Source organism: Chiloscyllium punctatum, chromosome 27 (genome assembly GCF_047496795.1).
Source record: "Chiloscyllium punctatum isolate Juve2018m chromosome 27, sChiPun1.3, whole genome shotgun sequence".
Classification (NCBI taxonomy): Eukaryota; Metazoa; Chordata; class Chondrichthyes; order Orectolobiformes; family Hemiscylliidae; genus Chiloscyllium; species Chiloscyllium punctatum.
In genome coordinates this window covers 47,988,602-48,008,328 of record NC_092765.1, presented here as the reverse complement: position 1 = coordinate 48,008,328, position 19,727 = coordinate 47,988,602, and the positions used below count along the sequence as shown (strand labels likewise).

Sequence of the window (19,727 nt, the reverse complement as noted above, 5' to 3'; positions counted from 1 at the left end):
ATGAGCAAACTGGCAGATGATAAATAAAAGCAAAGAGCTAAATGCATGGCTCAAAGATTGCTACGGGTGAAATGGGTTTAGTTCATGGGTCACTGGCATCAGTTCTGGAATAGAAGGGAACTGTTCTGGTGGAATGGGCTTCATTTGGCAGATACTGGGACCAGTATCCTGGCAAATCAAATAACCAGGAACGTAGTGAGGGCTTTAAACTAATGGAGAATTAGGCGAGGTTTGGGAGAGATTTATTTGCATATTTTGAACCTCATTTACTGCATCTGTTGCTCTCAATGTGGTTTCCTCTACATCAGAGAGACTGAGCACAAACTCGAGGAAAATTCAGGGAACGTCTCTGGTCCATATGCACTAATCAACCCCAACTTCCTACAATCATCCATTTCAACTCCTCTTCCACTCCATTCTGAGCCTCCTCCACTACCTAAACAAGACCAATCGCAAACCGAAGGAGAAATACCTCATTTTCCGCCTTGGTAGCTTACAAGCATAGGGCCTCACCATTGAATTGACCAGTTTCTAAATTTCCCCTCCAGCACCCCAGCCGAGATCCAAACCTCTACCCTCTTGACCTGACCCACCTGTCCATCTTCCTTCCCACCTATCCGCTCAGTACTTACTACTGACCTATCACAATCACCTACCTTCACCCACCTATTGCCATCCGAACTATCTTTTCTCCAGCCTCGGCCCCAGCCCCACCCCCTCATCTTATTTATTTCACAGCCCCGATGAAGGGTTAAGCCCGAAACACTGACTCTCTTGCTACTCAGATGCTGTCTGGCCTGCTGTTTTATTTTCAGCAACACATTTTATCAACTCTGACTTCTCCAACATCTCCCGAGTAGTCGTCTATAGGCAACCCAACAGTAGTTATATTGTGGGACAGAGAATAAATCAATAGATTAAGAGGGCATGGAACAATGGCAGTACATTAATCATGGGTGACTTTCATCTTTATGCAGATCGAGGTAGTCAGATCAGCAGCGATAGCCATGAGGAAGAATTCTTAGAGAATATTGTGGACAGTTTCCTGAAATAAGATGTCATGGTCCCAACCAGGGATCAGGCTATTTTGGATGGGGTGATATGCAATAAGGCAGATTTAATAAATTATGTCAGAGTAAGAGATCCCCAAGGAAAAAGTGACCACAACATGGTAGAATTTCGTATTCAGTTCAAGTGGGAGAAAGGAGGTCAGAAACAACTATGCTGAACTTAAATAAGGGGCTTTTTTTAAAAAATCCACACAGCTTTTTTAGTCCATCACTGGCATTTATTGCCTGGCCCCAGTAGTCCTTGAATAGGTGATGGTGAACTGTCTCCTTGAGCTACTACAGCCATATGCTGTTGAAAGACCCACAATGCCATTAGGGAGGTATTTCTTTGACCCAGTGATGCCACTTAACAATAATGTCTTTCCAAGTTAAGATGAAGAATGGCTTGGAAGGGAATTTGCAAGGAATGAGGGTAGAATTCGTTGGAGTATGGCAGACATTTAAGAAAATAGTTCATGGCTCACAGCAAAGATATATTCCAGTGAGGAAGAAAGATTCTAGGAATGGGATAGGCCAACTACAGTTAACAAGGGAAGTTAAGGAAACATCAAATTGAAGGGAAAAAACATACTATGTTTCAAACATTACTGGTAAGCCAGATGGTTTGGATAGTTTTAAAAACCAATTTAAAAAAAGCCAAAGGAAGAAAACAAACATTGAGGGTAAACGTCTAAGTTATATCAATGCAGACACCAAAAACTTCTTTAAATATACATTGGCCCCTTTGAGATTGATGCAGGGAAAAATAATAGGGAAGCAGAAATGGAGAGGAGTTAAATAAATACTTTGCATAACCTTCACAGAAGACAGTAGCACAACATAGCTTTCCAAAATTACTAAATAATCAAATAGGTAAAAGTAGAAGAAATAAATATAATAACAATCATTAGAGAAAAACTGCCAGGGAAACTAAAGAGGCAAAAGGCTGGTAAGTCTTCTGGACCTGATGAGATGCATCCTTGAATACTGGAGGAAATAGCGACAGATAGTGGATCTAGTTGTAGTAAGTTTCCAAGAATCCTTAGAATCTGAAAAAGTCCAGAGGATTGGAAAATTGCCAATGTGTCACCTTTATTGACAAAGAGAAGGAGATAAGAAACAATCTAACTGACCTGCGTTACCTAACATCGGTAATTGGGAAAATAGAATCATAGAATCCCTACAGTGTGGAAACAGACCCTTCGGCCCAACAAGTCCACACTGACCTATTCCCTACCCTATTACTCTACATTTACCCTGACTAATGAGTCTAACCTACACATCCCTGAACACTATGGGCAATTTAGCTTGGCCAATTCATCTAACCTGCACATCTTTGGACTGTGGGAGGAAACCAGAGCACCCTATGGAAACCCACGCAGACACGGGAGAACGTGCAAACACCACACACATAGTCGCCCAAGGCTCTTTGGGCTACACTTTCCAAATCCACTACCAATACCAGCTAGAATGATAAGGGCAGTAGATACAAGGAAATGCACCATCAGCAAGAATTCCACTAAGCCATTAACCACGGTGAATTCGAAATATATTGTTGTTTCTGCAGAGTTGCTGGGTCAAAATCCTAGAACTCCCTCACTACCACATGAAGTACTGCTCCTCCTATTTGACTGGCCACTTGTACCATAGTGCCACAGTCAGTTAGCTTATCCACCCTACAGCCCTCATTCTTCTGCAAACAAGGTCAAAGCACACAAATTGGAAAACTGCCACGGCAGAGTCTCCTGCTCTCACCCTCTGGGCCCTCTTACCTATCTCACTAAGTGTTAAACCTTCTTCTCCTTATCAGTAATCAAATCAGAAGACCTAATCCAAGAAGATATAACTGCTGTCAAGAATAATGTGTCCAGGTAATTTTCCTCTGCCTGATACGGTGGCGGAGCAGGGTCCTTGGCCAGGGCTCATCAGTTCTTCTTTATCTTTTTGTTTTTTTCTTTTTATTTACCTCTTGTCCTGAGCTCGGATGGCATCAGCAACAGGAAAGAATCCCAGCACGGACTCAAGCGGGCCCAGCACTGACCTCAAGGTAGCGGTGAAGGAGCGCAGCGTGGACCTTTAGGCGGTGAGCGGGCCCAGCACAGACCTTGAGGCGAGGGGCCCAGCGAACACCAGAAGCTGGTGGCGAGGGTGCCCGGCGTGGACTTTAAGGCTGAAGCGGGTGAGCCCAGCACGAACTCAAGTTAGCCCTCACAGAATCTTCCCTGGGTTGAGCATGGGACCAAGCATTGGAATTGGCAGCTGCTACATCAGCGGAGGCAAGGTAGGCCCAGTGGTGAAAGATGGCACCTTAGGATCGGTGACATCATCATTGGTTCGGTGCAGCGCTGATGGCAGCAGGGCATCACATCGACATTGATGAAGTGAGTCTAACAGTGAGAGATGCGACTGGGTCCAGGCAGGTGGCAACGAGTCAAAGGCAGAGGAGAATCAGCCCAGCAGTGAAAGATGACACCTGAAGAGAGGCAAACTTTCAATGTCGGTTGAGTCCGGTGTGGATGATGGAGGAGGAATGGTGACAAAGGCGTCATTGATGAGGTGGAACAGGAATGATGGGCTTTCAAAGCTATATCTTTTTTATTCTTAAAACTATTCAAAATGGCACCAGAGTGTGGTGACAGTGGAAAAACTGTTCACTGTATTTTACTGTTTATCCTCACTGCAAAATACATGCGACGATAAAATCATTCATTCATATCTCACAGGGGCAGTGATTTGGCTCACAGCTCATAATATCTGAGCTGAAGCTGCTTGAACTGCGAACACTTAATGTATATGTATTTGCCCTGGATCAAACTTATGTCAACATTCCACAATCCTAGCGCATCACCTGCACTGCCATCTGTACTAATTAATTATTCAATAAATGAATGTCTCTTTTCACTACCATATATTTTACAATACTTAAATCTTAACTTAAACCATGCAATCCAATAACCTTTACTACATAAAGAGCAAGAATGCATAACTTAATTATAAATTACAAGGAAAATAAGTTAACACTTACTCTCAATGCTTTAAAATTGCTCCTAAACCTTATTTTATATTCCAACCACTAACAACTTGCAAGAATTTTATAGATCAAGAAAAATATCCACGAGCCAACTATTTTGTTTATTTCAAAATATACTTTATTCATAAATTATCTGCCAGTAAACACAAGTACAGTACAAGTCCATACAGACTTTGCAGAAATACAGCAGAAGTTTGATGTTCCTCATTCCTTCAAACCAATTGCAACAAAAAAGCATTTTCTAATTATGAAAGGAAACTGTATACATTCCCATTAAGGTTGTGTGTTTCTCAAAGAGGAACAGTTTTTCATTATGCTCTACCAGAAACACTTTAGACAATGCTCTTTCCAGATAGCACCATGGTGATAGCTGCCCCAAGCTTAGTGCATCCCTCAGCAAGTAGCCCCGGATCTTGGAACATGCTAACCTGCAACTGGCTACTTCTCTGCAGTGTCACACTACGATTTCTCTCAAAAGACAGTTGCTTTGTACAGGGGGAACACAAACGCAAAAGGTCTTTAACTGATGCTGACTGTCTCTGGGCCTTCCTTCTATTCATTATTCTAACAATGTCAACTGCCTCCTTTAATTCACTCCACTAACCAATGCTGACAGTATGAGAGTCTTCCCTTCATTTCTCATGCCACAGATTTAAGCAAAGAAAACAGCTGACCTTTCAGCAATTGAATTTCACCAATTTGAATTTCTACACTTGACTGTCTACGAAAATCTTACATTTTGGCTTTGTCTTTTTTATTGTCTCTGATGTGACAGTCAGAGAATAAGGCTATAAGTTGTATATATCTATCACCAACTATTACTTCCATCTAGCAAAGTTGCTTTGGGATTTAGCCTAAGTATTTGGTTTTTCATATGCAACTTTCCAGAGATTTGCAGACTGCCGGTCACATTTCAATTATTCAGAATGCATTGGACATGAGTCAAAGAAAAATGTTACAACAACTCTTGCTTTCCAAGGTATACATTAAAATAAAATAAAAAATAAACTGGAATAACCATAAGATATCGACAGAGGCTAAAAATCCATTCAACTCTGGTCAAATGCATTACCATAACCTCTGGATTAAAGGTCTTGCTCTTTACCCACTGTGTTACATGAATCAACATCTAATATTATTACAACTCTGCTTTATAATTTTCAATAAATAAATAAATAAATAGCATAGCTTCTAGTATACCACCAGAAAAATATGTTCCTTATCATAAACTTAAGTTTAAGTGGTGATTACAGGTTGGTCCTTAACTGTCATTAAAGTATATTAGTTTATCTTAATTTTCATTTCAGTGAAGTCATAATGTAGATTGTAGGAAAAAGTAACAAATAGTAGAAAATTATTTTGGAATATTGACAAACATACAGCACTCAAACGATATTGTTCATCTTCATTCTATGTATTGATCAACCATCAGTGATTCATATCATATATAGCACAACAACCGAACCATACGATAAAGCTGCACAAAACAGCGATCCACACTTACCAGCTTTTGCTGCAACCTTTTCAACATTAAAATCATTTACATTTCTGGAATGTAATTTTGATGCCACAAACTCATTCTCGATGAAAGGCAGTGTTGTGGATGAGTCGGACTCATTTTCATGTATGTCCGGGCATGGACACCCTGAGTAATTAATTCCACATGGTTCATAACGATTTCTCTTGCTCAGGCAGCTTTCAAACCAATGGCACAATATTCCACAGCCAAACTGGCTAGAATTCTCATTATTGAGTAAAATAACCTCTAAGATTTGAAATTCCATTGCATTTTTGCCGAGATGTTCAGTCAAAACTGATTCAGAAGTTAGACAAAATTGTACAAAATCTTTATCAAACTGTAAAAACGTAAACAAATTCCTTGTTTCACACAAGTTAACGGCATCATAATCGATGTAATCCAACGTGCTACAGGTCTGGTTTGGAATGTAGTGATCCAACTGCAGTACCATCAGAGAGGTATAGGAGCAAATCTGTTTCTCTTTATGAAATTTTAAGTAAAGTGAATATTTTGTGGGATCTGGATTTTCAATTGTCCAAGAGCAGCCAGAAAAGACTTTAGGAAATATGTCCCGTAGTGAGAATGACCTGTGCAGAACTCCAGAAACCAATGTGGAACATATGTTCTCACTGACATCAAATCCAAAAGTAAGCAGAACAAGGGACAACAACACAGGTGATATCAGGCGATGAGCAGTGTTCATCCTATGTCATATGTCCTGAAATGAGAGGAAATGAAAATTATGATACAATAATAAAAATAATTCAGTTACCTTCATTACACATCAAAAAATACATAAATGAGGGCAACCACGTGATAAAACAGCTGACCCCAATGCAGTTTTTGAAAAAAGACAAATCTGATAACTCCAACAGAGCAATACTACTTCTTAGTGTCAGGTATATTACCTACCTTGTTCCAGCAGCACAGGAGACACCCTCAGATAAGCTGATTGCAGACTTCAAATATGAAAATAGCAAGTAAACGAAAATCATATGAAATTCTAGACAGAGTGGGATGAAGAGAAACTGTATCAGAGGACTTTGATACAAGGTGCTTGACAAAAGAACTAATTGCTACAGAAGGGAAAACGTTTTATTTCGAAAGTAGTTAGGATTTGGAATATACTACCTGACAGTATGATGGAAGCAAATAAAATTGGAGTTTGATAAACACAAAAAATATTGTAAGACCATGGGGAAAGAATGGGGAATTAGGAATAGCTGAGTTTCTACTTGCAGAAAATTGCGAGAAACATTATGGGCTGAATAGCAGCTATTCAGTGCTGTTATTGTTGTGATTCTACATATTATAAGAACATAACATCTACATCATTCAGCAAGGCAAAATGTAAAAGCATCTTAAAGAGTCTGGAAGTTTAGCTTAAATGGACCGAAAGTGTTTTCTTTCTCTGACCATATCACTTTTCACGCTGACATCTGCTATTGTGTTCCTGAAGAAGGGCTTATGCCCGAAACGTCAACTCTCCTGCTCCTCGGATGCTGCCTGAGCTGTTGTGCCTTTTCCAGCTCCACACTTTTCGACTCTGATTCTTCACTTTCTTCCTACTTATGAGCATACGTATCTCCATATCACGTGGCAGAAATTGAAAGCAGGAAGATGAAAAGAAATGGTGTAAACAGAGGTCATTACTACTAATTCATATCTACACAACAAGATATATCAACACAGAAATAGAACATTCACCCCAACCAGTCAATGCAAGACTTTACACTTCAAGTGAGTTTCTACCTATTTATGTAAATCTATCATAAGCTTTTGTTGCCAAATGCTCATTTTAGCTGTCCCTTAAATGTATCTATACTGTTTGCTTTAATCACAGCTGAAGCAGCAGTTCCATTTTTTTTCCAACAGTGCTTGGGTAAAGAAGTTCCTTTGAATTTGTTTTGAATGGGAGGTTTGATAATATTGTTTTAAACTGCTTTGTACAATCCAAGATAAAATTGAGTTTGCAATTTCCTGATAATTCTGTCTAGTTTACACTAGTTTCCATTGAAACTAAGGGTCCAAGTCAAGTATTAGTGAAATGTAATTCTACAAAAGCAGAAACAGCTGTCTGACTTTATGCAGACTCTCAGATTTACTGACTCAGAAATCTTAGACAAAAAAAAGAGAACTGAAACCGCTGTGGATAGTAATGGAAAAGGTTGTTTGCTGTTCACTATCACATAAAATGCTGGTGGAAAATTCATCCTTTGGTCATAAAGATGTACAGCATGGAAAAGGACCCTTCAGTCCATGCCAACCATATATCCTAAATTAATCTAGTCCCATTTGCCAGCATTTGGCCCATATCCCTCTCAACCGTTACTATTCAAATACTCATCCGCATGCCTTTAAATGGTATAATACCAGCCTCTGGCAGCTCATTCCATAAATTCACTACTATCTATTATCCCCTCTCATCTTCAGCCTTTACCCTCTAGTTTTGGACTCCTCTAATCTGGGGAAAAGACCTTATCTAAGCGTACTATCCATGTCTTTCATGATTTTAAAAACATCTATTGGAATTTACATAGGTTTAAAATTTGCCCTGACATGGCCAAATGAAGTAATGGATCTTGACCTGGAAGTCAATTTGAACACAAGACATAGGAAAATGAATAGACTGTTCCGCCCCTCGACCCTGCTCTGCCATTCAATAGAATCATGGCTGATCCAATATTCTTTATATTCACTTTCCTGCATTTTCTCTACTGATCACAGCTCTATCTCAATCTTAAATATACACAAGGACTCTGCCCTCAAAGTGCTCTATGGCAAGGAATTCCTCAACCCTTACCTCACAGAAGTGGTAGCTGAGCTCTGTCTATGCTGCCCAAATAAACTGTTTTCCAACCCACAAAAAATGTTTTGAGTGCAATACACTCTGGAGCTTTCCAGACTACCTGTCCACCTCCCTTCTTCACTGACTTCACTTGCTTAAGTTGGGGGGTGACCCCATCTAAAAACATGCCATGCACATGTGCCTCTAGTTAATGTCTATGCGCCAAATGCGGCGCACTTCCTGTAGATGTGATCATCCAGACTTCCAGGAGCACATACAACTTCCTACATACTGCAGATTGTGCAATGGTCAACACTCAGCTCCCCTACCATATCTTCAGTTAAAATATTCTTACCCTAATTTAAGTCAAGTAGAGAATTATTTAAGTCCTTAAAAAGAGAGACTGATCTCATCTTTTCTTCATGCAACTTTAAAATGGGGGGCGGCATGGTGGCTCAGTGATGAGCACTGCTGCCTCACAGCGCCAGGGACGCGGGTTCGATTCCAACCTCAGGCAACTGTCTACGTAGAGTTTGTACAAACTCCCTGTGTCTGTATGGGTTTCCTCCGGGTGTTCGGGTTTCCTCCCACAATCAAAAAGGATGTGCAGGTTAGGTGAATTGGCCATGCTAGATTGCCCAGTGTTCAGCGATGTCCAGGTTAGATGCATTAGCCAGAGGTAAATATAGGATAACAGGGGAGGAGAATGGGTCTGGGTGGGTTACTCTCCGTAGGGTCAGTGTGGACTTGTTGGGCCAAAGGGCCTGTTTCCACACTGTAAGGATTCTAGAATTCTAAAATATTTACCAATTACCTACCAATCAGCTTTCTGCTTTCCACAGAGGGCAGTTTTGTCAGCCTTTTCAAATAATGGCAGGGTTCCTCTGTTGGAGTTAGCTCTAACTCTGACTCCTACTGGTTTTATGGTCCTGAACGCCTCCAAAATTTCACTCTTCCACATGCTCATTTTATGGTCACAAACTCCAAACTCCAATTCTGACAATACTCAAGAAGTTTGACACCATCCAAGATACAGGAGCCTGCATGACCACCACATTCATAAACAAACATTTAGCCACTCCAGTAATGCATAGAAGCAGTGTATACTATCTACAATATAGAACATAGGTGCAGGTGAATTTGTGGCGGATATGGAAGTGGTCACTCCCTCCGTGACTCCCTCGTCAGGTCCACACCCCCCACCAACCCAACCTCCACTCCTGGCACCTTCCCTTGCAACCGCAAGAAATGCAAAACTTGCGCCCACATCTCCGCCCTTACTTCCCTCCAAGGCCCCAAGGGATACTTCCATATCCGCCACAACTTCACCTGCACCTCCACACACACTATCTATTGCATCCGCTGCACCCGATGTGGCCTCCTCTATATCGGGGAGACAGGCCGCCTACTTGCGGAACGTTTCAGAGAACGCCTCTGGGACACCCGGACCAATCAACCCAACCACCCCGTAGCTCAAGACTTCAACTCCCCCTCCCACTCCACCAAGGACATGCAGATCCTTGGATGACTCCATTGCCAGACCATGGCAACACGACGGTTGGAGGAAGAGCGCCTCATCTTCCGCCTAGGAACCCTCCAACCACAAGGGATGAACTCAGATTTCTCCAGTTTCCTCATTTTCCCTCCCCCCACCTTGTCTCAGTCAAATCCCTCGAACTCAGCACCGCCTTCCTAACCTGCAATCTTCTTCCTGACCTCTCCGCCCTCACCCCACTCCGGCCTATCACCCTCACCTTGACCTCCTTCCACCTATCGCATTTCCAACGCCCCTCCCCCAAGTCCCTCCTCCCTACCTTTTATCTTAGCCTGCTGGACACACTTTTCTCATTCCTGAAGAAGGGCTTATGCCCGAAACGTCGATTCTCCTGTTCCATGGATGCTGCCTGACCTGCTGCGCTTTTCCAGATATATAGGCGTTCAAGTAATAGGGTCGTACTTGAAGGGGATTTCAACTTTGCTAACATTAACTGGGGTTGCCTGCCTGTGAAAGGAATAAATGGCAAAAGTGTATCCAGGAGACCTTTTAGTGTCAATACATAGATAATCCTACGAGAAATGGAGTAGTAGTGTGCCTAATTCTCAGGAATGAAGCCAGTCAAGTAGCCGAAGTATCAATGGGCAAACATTTTGAAGATACTGACCACACTGCTATGTTTCAAAGTTATTTTCAAAAGGGTGCAAAACCGAAGTGTCTAAATTGGGTTAAAGCCAATTTCAATATCATTAGGCAGGATCTGTCAAAGATAGATTGAGAGCTGCTACTTACAGTTAAATCTACATCTGGAAAGTGGGAATCTTTTAAAAGTAGTGCAGTCCATTCCGATATTCGGATATAATGCAATAGTTCCATTCTCATGCGATCTTGCATAATAAGAAAATCACGCAATAGCCACACCACTTAAACTGATATAGCCGGAATCACGTTATAGCCAATACAGGTAAGAAAATATTCTACAAATAATGGGCTAAATTCTTCAAACGCATTAAAGTCAATTCTCATTGAAGAAGCACGTGTTATAGCAGAACTGAGAATTCATGGTCAGCATTCTCTGCAAGAGCTTGATTAAAAAAAACAGAAGCATAAAAGGTGGTATAGAGCATTAAAAATAGAGGAGATATTTCAGGAGTATAGCATGCATATGGGGGGTGCTTAAAAAGGAAATTAGGATGGCAAAGAGCGGTTTGGGCAGGCAGCATTGTGGAAAACACCCAAGCATTTTATGACTAAAGAGCAAAAGGATTACCAGGGAAAGCTAGGGGCTTATTAGTACCAGAAAAAGACAACCTGTGCATTGAACCAGAGGACAGGGGTGAGGTATTAAATGAATATTTCTAATCTTATTTTACAAAAGAGAAAGATATTGTAGCCAGGGATTTCAATTGAGATGGTGTATGACGATACTACAGCTTTCAGAGGTGCATTTTGTCCTGTGTTCTTTAAACTGAAGGGAGGTTGAGACAGTACAGAGCAGAGCAGTCTGTTCTAAGCCAATAAAAGTAAGCAGCTGGAAAGCCCTTGGGGTTTTATTTAAAAAGTTGGAGCAACAGAAACAGCAGAAACAGAAACTCCCACTGACTCAGGGTTTAATTTAGCTTTCAGTAGTTGTTGAGGCTTTGAAGCTTCTGTACTTCTCTCCCTGCTATTGCAAAAAGTTGGAGTTCTTTCACTCTGCCAGAATTTGCTCTTGATGTTCTTTCCTCCTGGACTGGAGAAACATGGCATGTGAGACAATCTATTTTATGTACTTTTACCAAAGGTGTGTTTATGGAATGTTACTGTATTGGAAATTAGTAGTTAATCTATTACTGCTGTAGTTGTGGGTATGTTTGCTGAGCTGGGAAGGTGATTTGCAGACGTTTTGTCCCCTCTCCAGGTGACATCTTCAGTGCTTTGGAGCCTCCTGTGAAGTGCTGCTGTACTCTCTCTTCTGGGATTTATTTGGTTCCATTCCTGCTGCTTCCGATTGCTCATTATAGTGGCCGGTATATTGGATTTAGGTTTGTGTGTTTGTTGATAGAGTCTCTGGATGCTTGCCATCCTTCTAGAAATTCTCTGGCTGCCCTCTGTTTAGCTTGTCCTATGATTGTTGTGCTGTCCCAGTCATATTTGTAGTACTTGTCATCTATGTATATGGGCGTGGCACTTCGTGGCTAGTTGCTGTCTGTGGATTCGGTTTGCTAATTGTCTGCCTGTTTGTCTTGCATAGTGTTTCGTGCAGTCCTTGCATGGAATCTTGTAAATTTTATTAGTCTTGCACATGATAGGGTCTTTTATTCTGGTGAGCTGCTGTCAGAGCATGGCTGTCAGTTTATGGGCAGTCATGAACATGAGTGGTCGGAGAAGTCTGGCTGTTAGTTTGGAGATGAGAGAATGGTGCCGGAAAAATACAGCAGGTCCATGCAGCATCAGAGAATCAACGTTTCGGACAGAAGCCCTTCATCACATGCCAGACATGTTGATTGTGTTCTGCTCCTCAGATGCTGCCTGACCTGCTGTGCTTTTGCAGCACCACACTCTCGACTCTGATCTCCAGCATCTGCAGTCCTCACTTTCTCCCTGCTCGTTCTGAGACGTTTATTATACAAGATACAATAGCTATTATGTTGGATCGTGGTATGTCCTCATCACATTTTCTGCTAGGCATCTGCAGAAGAAGTTGCAGGGATATCCATTCTTGGTGAAGACTCTGTAGAGGTGTTCTTCCTCTCTTCACAGGTCAGGAGTGCTGCAGTGCGTTGTAGCCCATTTGAACAGAGTCCTAATGCAGCTTCTTGTGTGTTCGGGTGGTTGCTATTGTAGTTCAAGATCTGGTCCATGTGTGTGGCCTTTCTTGAGCGCATTCACCATTCTATGTTCTTTTTACCATCACAGTTGGTTTTCTCCTATCTCATAAATTTGATCCCTATTCTCTCAATAATTCCAAAAGTATCGTCCACATATCTGATCTAGAGTTTGGATCAGATTTGTAGGAGGGCTGTTTGTTCCAGTCTTTGCATCATTGCTTCTGCTATGAACCAGGAAATGGGTGAGCCCACAGGTATCCCATTGATCCGTTCATACATTCGATTGTTGATTGTGAAGTGTGCCGTCAAGCACAGGTCGAGTAGTTTGAGTATGCAGCCCTTTTGGATAGGTTTCCCCCATCGTGTTGTCTATTCTGTTCATCCAGGAGGTTGGCTATTGCGTCTTTGGCTAGAGTTTTGTCAATTGAAGTGAACAGTGCTGTTACATCAAATGCTTCATCCTTGTCTATGTTCTTGTTATTTATGTTGTCCAGGAATTCCTGTGATGATTGTATGGCACGTTTGGATCTGCTGATATGATGTTTCAGTTTTTGTTGGAGTTCTTTTGCCAGTTGATATGATGGAGACCCTGGAAGTGCCACAATGGGTCTGGTTTGTGTACCTTGGGGAAGCTGTAAAATCTTGGGGTGTAGTAGCCTTCTGATTTCATCCTTTGAAGGTCAATCCTGGCTAACAGGATTTTTTTTTGTAGGTTCAGTAGTGTGCTGTTCATTCTATTGGTTAGTTGTGGCGTGGGGTCATACTCCCTCTGTAGGTAGGTATTGGTATCTACAAGTTGTTTCTCTGCTTTCTGAATATATTTGGTGTTGTCTGTATAACCATCATTCTGCCTTTAGCTGCTGGTACAATGATTATGTTCTTGCCCTTTTTGAGTGCTTTTAGGGCTTCTCTCTCTTGGTGATGAGGTTGTTAATTTGTCTTTTCTTTGTTAGTAAGGGTACAATGGTTTGCCTGACTACTTGCTGTGTCTCTTTGGTTAGCACATTAGTTCTGTGTGTACATTCTAGTGCAGGTAGGAAGTCTGTTGTTTTTGCGCCCTATGGTTGTAGTTGAATCCCTTGGCTAGTATGTTTTTTTTCTGTGTCTGGGAGCTGTCTGTTGAATCTATTATTCTGTTAATAAGTTCTTCTCTCATTTTATTTTCAAGTGTGTTTTGTTTAAAGCCAAGTAGCGTAACCTATCAAATTACACCTGGAACACAGCTTTCAATAAAATAAAAGTTAGGGCTTAGGCTATCTTCTTGATATATTTGAAGAGGGTTTAGTCTCTTCCATAATACGTGATATTCTGAAACATTAAGGCTAATATGGAGGAAGTATTAGATATTCTAGCAGGCATAAAGGTGCATAAATCCCTAGGGCCTAATGCAATGTGCTCCAAGTACATGGGAGGTAAGGGAAGAGATTGCTGGGGCTCTGGCAGGGATATTTAAGTCTTCACTGGCCAGAAATTACTTGCCAGATGACTGGAGGACAGCAAATGTGGTTCCTTTGTTTAGGAAGGGCAGCAGGGATGAGCCAGGTAATTACAGGCAAGTTAGGCTGTTGTCAGTGATAGGGAAATCATAGGAAAAATGTCTAAGGGAAAGGATTAATCAATTCTTGGAATGTCTGTATTTTTAGATTTTATAGAGAAAGATCCCATCTGACTAAATTATTTGATTTTTTTTAAAAAAGGTTACTAAATGTATTGAGGGTATTGCAGTTGATGTGGTTTTCATGGACTTCAGTAAGGTCTTTGACAAGAGACAAAGAGTGATGGTGAAGGTTTGTTTTTGTGACTGGGAGCATGTGACCAGCTGTGTACTGTAAGTATTAGTGCAGGAACCCTTGTTGTTTGTTATGTACATCACAAACCTGGATGCGAATACAAAAAGGTCTAATTTGTAAGTCTGCAGAAGACACGAAAAATGGGGCGTTGCTGATGTGAAGAAGAATGGTCTCGATTACAGTCTGGTATCAATCAGCTGATAAATAGGGTAGAACAATAGCAGATGGAATTTAATCCTGACGGGTATGAGGTGATGCATTTTGGAAGGTCTAATAAAGGAAAGATATACATAAAGAATAGTGGCATCATACGAAATACTTAGAGTGGTGAAGGTGGTATATGGATGCTTGCCTTCATTAAGCAGGGTGTAGAATATAGGAGCGAGAAAGGTTTGTTAAAATGTTATAAATTGGCGAGGCAACAGTAGAATACTATGTGCAGCTCTGGTTGCCACACAATTAGAAGAACATGATTGCACTGGAGAGGGTGCAGAGAAGAAACAGGATGTTGCATGGAATGGAAAGTCTCAGTTGTGTGGAGAGACTAGGTATGAGAGTCCTAAATAGGGTAGAAAGTGAGCATTTTTCCCCCATGGCAGACATGTCTAAGACAAAAGGGCATAAGTTTAAGGGAAGGAGTAAGCTGTTTAGGGAAGATTGGAGGATTTTTTTTCCCCCGCCCCAGAGAGGGTGGAAGAAGCATGCAACACACTTAAATGCCAGAATACAGCAGGCTATGGAACAAGTATAGGTATGTGGGATTTGTGTAGTTTGGTGTTTGTTGGTCAGCAGAGACACAGTGGACTGAAAGGCCTGCTTCTATGCTGTATGACTACGGTAGTTTTCCAATTCTCCAATACTTCTCCAAAATCCAAGGATTTTTGAAAAATCACAACAAATGCATCTATTATATTTCAGAAGGAAAGTATGAATTAGTTTGTCAGCCATTTCTTTGTTTCCACTTTAAATTCCCCCATTTCTGATTGTAAGGGATATACATTAGTTTTCACCAATCATTGTTTCCTCTTTATAGAAATGACTCTAAAAGTTTCTATAGTTCTCAGCTCCCCACAAGCTCACTCTCATTTTCTACTTTCTACTTCTTCCTGCGCATTTGCTGACTTCTAAACTGTTACCAACAGTCAGGTCTATTGTTTCTTCTTGTCAATTTGTATTTTTTTTTGCATCTAATAATATTTCCAACTTCACTTGTAAGCCACGGTTTAACTACTGTTCTCTTTAGACTCTTGCGCGACACAGAAGTAAGCAATTTTTGTAGTCAAGAATGCGGTGCCGGAAAAGCAGAGCAGGTCAGGTAGCATCCGAGGCGCAGGAGAATCGATGTTTCGGGCATAAGCCCTTCATCAGGGAGTTTCCTGAAACATCGGTTCTTCTCCTCGGATGCTGCCTGACCTGCTGTCCTTTTCGAGGACTACACTCTCGACTCTAATCTCCACCATCTGCAGTCCTCACTTTCTCCTAAACATTTTTTGTAGTTCATCCATTCGTACATGTTTGTCATTGTCTATCCACTGTCATTTCCTTCAGTAACATTTCCCTATCTTTTACAGCCAACTCATGTAATCGTACATTGCTTCATTAAGATTCAGGATCATAATCTCACAATCAACTACCTCACTTAAAAGTCCTTTTAACTTTCCACATTAGTCTTACAGCAGTTGAGATGGCAGTTAGGGCAGTCACATGTTCCTCCTTCAGGATGTGGGAACTTAGGGACACTTCCATCAACCCTGATAACTATACCTGGGGGAAGTGCACCCAGCTGCAGCTCCTGGGAGACCGTGTTAGGGAGCTGGATACACTCAGGATCACCTGAGATGCAAAGCGCTACATAGATAAGACTTTTAGTGAGGTGGTCACACCTAAGGTGTAGGTAAAGCGTAGCTGGGTAACCACCAGGAAAGACAAAGCAAATAGACACAGAGTGCAGGAGTCCCCTGTGGCCATTCCCCCAAAACCAATTTTGGGAGGGGATGACTGTTCAGGGGAAAGAAGCAGTAGCCAGGTCAGTGGCATTACGAATGGCTTTGGGGCACAGCAGGAAAGACTAAAGCTAAACAGGACCTTCGTAATAGGAGACTTGATAGTTACTGAGACAGAGAGGAGATTCAGTGGCAGCAAATGGAAATCCAAGATGGTGTGTTGCCTCCCAGACACCAGGGTCCAGGATATCTCAGAGCAGCTGCAGAACGATCTCAAGGTGGGGAGCAGCCAGAAGTCATTGTGCACATTGGCACAAATGGCATAGATAGAAACAGAGATGAGGTCCTGCTGAGTAATTATAGAGAGAGGAAAAAGATTTTAAAAACCAGCACCACATCAGTGGTAATCTGCAGATTACTCCAGTGCCACATGCTAGTGATGGGAAGAACAAGAGGATACAGCACACAAATATGTGGCTACACAATTGGTGCAAATGGCAGGAATTCAGATTTTTAGATAATTGGGATTTTTTCTGGGGCTGAGGTGACCTGTTCAAGAGGGAAGGATTACATGTGAACTGGAGGAAACCAATATCTTGGTGGCCAACTGCTATAAGAGAGGGTTTAAACTGGATTGGCGGGGGGGATGGGATCCTCAACAGCAAAGAAGGAAATGTGAGGCTGGAAGGAGGTACAGTAATTAGAAAGAGTAAAGTGAAGAGACAGGTCAGGGTGGAACTCAACAGGGAGCAAGGAATGCCTGTTGGATTAAATTGCATCTATTTCAATGCAAAAGGGCTGACAGACATCGCCAATGAAGTCAGGACATGGATAGGTATGAGACTGGGATATTATAGTCACTACAGAAACATGGCTAAGCGAGACACAGTTTAATATAACCACGGTACAGGTGCTTCAGGAGGGACAGAGCCAGTGGAAAGAAAGGACAGGAAGTTGCATTTTTGATGAAGGCGAGTATCACAACAGTAATCAGAGATGAAATAACTGAAGAATCATCCAGTGAGGCTTTGTGGATGGAGCTAAGAAATAAGGAGGGAATGGTAACATTATTGGGTTTGTGCTATAAGGCCTCCGAATAGTCAACAGGAATTAGTGGAACAAATATGTAGGAGATTGAGGAGACTTGAAGAAGCAATTGGGTTGTCATAGTAGGGGATTTTAATTTTACTTACACAAGCTTGGAGTGCCAGAGCGTTGAAGACTCAGATAGGGTGGAATTTGTTCAGTGTATTCACGCAAATTTCCTCAAGCAGTATATATAGAGTCCTACTCGGGAAGGGGCAAAGCTCGATCTACTCTTGGGAAATAGGACAGGACAGGTGACTGAGATGACAGTGGGGGAGCACTTTGGGACTAGTGACCATAGTTCTATTAATTTTAAAATAGTTATGGAGAGGGACAAAACTGGTCCACAGATTCAAGTTCTAAACTGGGGCAAGGTGAATTTTGATGGAATTAGACAAGAGCTCGCAGGGGTTGATTGGACTAGTTTGTTTGCAGGCAAAGTGACCTCTGGCAAATGGGAGACCTTTAGAAGTTAGATAGCTAGAGGTCTTTATGTTTCTATGAGGGTGAAAGGCAAGGTTGACAGGAAAATGGAACACTGGATGACAAGAGATATTGAGGCTTTGACCACAAAAAAGGAGATATAACTCAGCTACAGGCAGCTGGGATTAAGTGAATCCCTGGTGGTGCATAGGGGAAATAGGAGTTTACTGAAGAATGAAATCAGGAGGGCAAAAAGGGAGCACAAGATTGCCTTAGCTGAGCAGATTAGGGTAAATTCAAAGAGGTTTTTCAAGTATATTAAAGGAAAAAGAATAACTAGAGAGAGAATAGGACCCCTCAGAGTCCAAAGTGGACATGTAGAACTGCAGGAGATTGGCGATGTCTTCAATGAATATTTATTCGGTGTTTACTGTGGAGAAAGACATGAATACTTGAAAACTTGGGGAAGTTAGTGATCGTATCTTGGGGACAGTCCAAGTGGTGTTGGATGTATTCAAGTGTATTAAGGCGGATAAATCTCCTGGTCCTGACCAAATGTATCGAAGAATACTGCAAGAGGCTACAGAAGAAATTGAGAGGGTCCTGGCTGATATTTGTGCATCATAGTTAACAGTGGGTGAGGTCCCAGAATATTGGAGGGTAGCAATTATTGTGCCCTTATTCAAGAAGGCCAGTAAGCTTAACAACTATGGTATGTAAGTTGCTTGAGAAGATTGAGAGATAAGATGTTACATGCATTTGGAAAGACATAGTTTGGTTAGGAATAGTCAGCATAGCTATGTGCATGTGCAAAGTATGTTAGAGTTCTTTGATGAAGTGACACTAAGTATGGCCTTGGATAAGGTTCCACAGGGTAAGCAGCTCTGGAAGATTAGATCACATGAAATCCAGGAGGATTTGGTAAATTGCATACAATTGGTTTGATGGTAAGAAGTAGAGAGTAATAGTGGAAGGATGCTTTTCGTACTGGAGGCCTGTGACTCGTGGAGCGCCTCAGGGGTCAGTGCTGGGCCCATTGTTGTTTGTTATCTCCATCAATGAATTGGATGAGAATGTACAAGGAGTGATTAGTAAGTTTGCAGAAGACACTAAAATAGGAGGTATCGTGGACAGTGCGGAAAGTTATCAGAAATTGCAGCAGAAATTTGATCAGCTGGGGAAGTGGGCCGAGATATGGCAAAGGGAGGCTAATATAGATAAGTGTGAGATCTTGCATTTTGAAAAGTCAAATCAAGGTTCATGGTGAAAGGTAGGGCATTAAGGATAGTAGTGGAACAGAGGGAACTTGGAGTTCAGATGCATGTTTTTTTCTGAAAGTGGAGTCACAGATGGACAGGACAGTGAAGGCGGCTTTTGGCACAATGGCCTTCATTAATCAGAGCATGGAGTATAGAAGTTGGGAAATTATGTTGCAGTAGTAAAGAAAGTTGGTGAGGCTGCACTTGGAGTAGCGTGTTCAGTTTTGGTCACCTTGCGACAGAAGGGATGTTATTAAATTGGAAATAGTGCAGAAGAAACTTACAAGGATGTTGCCAGGACTCAACAGTCTGAGTTAGAGGGAGAGACAATAAGACACAGGAGCAGAAATTAAGTGATCCATCCCATCGATTCTGCTCCACCATTCAATTATTGCCGATAAGTTTCTCAACCCCATTCTCCCCATAACCCTTGATCCCCTTTACAATCAAGAACCTATCTACCTCCATCCTAAATACACAATGACCTGGTCGCCACAGCCTTTGGTGGCAGTGAATTCCATAGATTCACCACTC

At 41.7% G+C, this 19,727-nt stretch overlaps 1 protein-coding gene across 9 annotated transcripts in view; it reads right to left on the bottom strand.

Moving 5' to 3' along the window:
• The window catches only part of adgrb2 (adhesion G protein-coupled receptor B2), a 758,374-nt gene that overhangs the window by 674,746 nt on the left and 63,901 nt on the right, over positions 1-19,727 (bottom strand). For 8 of the 9 annotated variants that reach the window (XM_072548607.1, XM_072548608.1, XM_072548609.1 and 5 more), the window contains one exon: positions 5,585-6,317. In XM_072548607.1, coding sequence (XP_072404708.1) covers positions 5,585-6,302 — 718 coding nt within the window. In that variant the 5' untranslated portion in view covers positions 6,303-6,317. Of the gene's footprint in view, positions 1-5,584; positions 6,318-19,727 lie in introns of those variants that run through there. The other variant, XM_072548615.1, reaches the window with a different exon arrangement.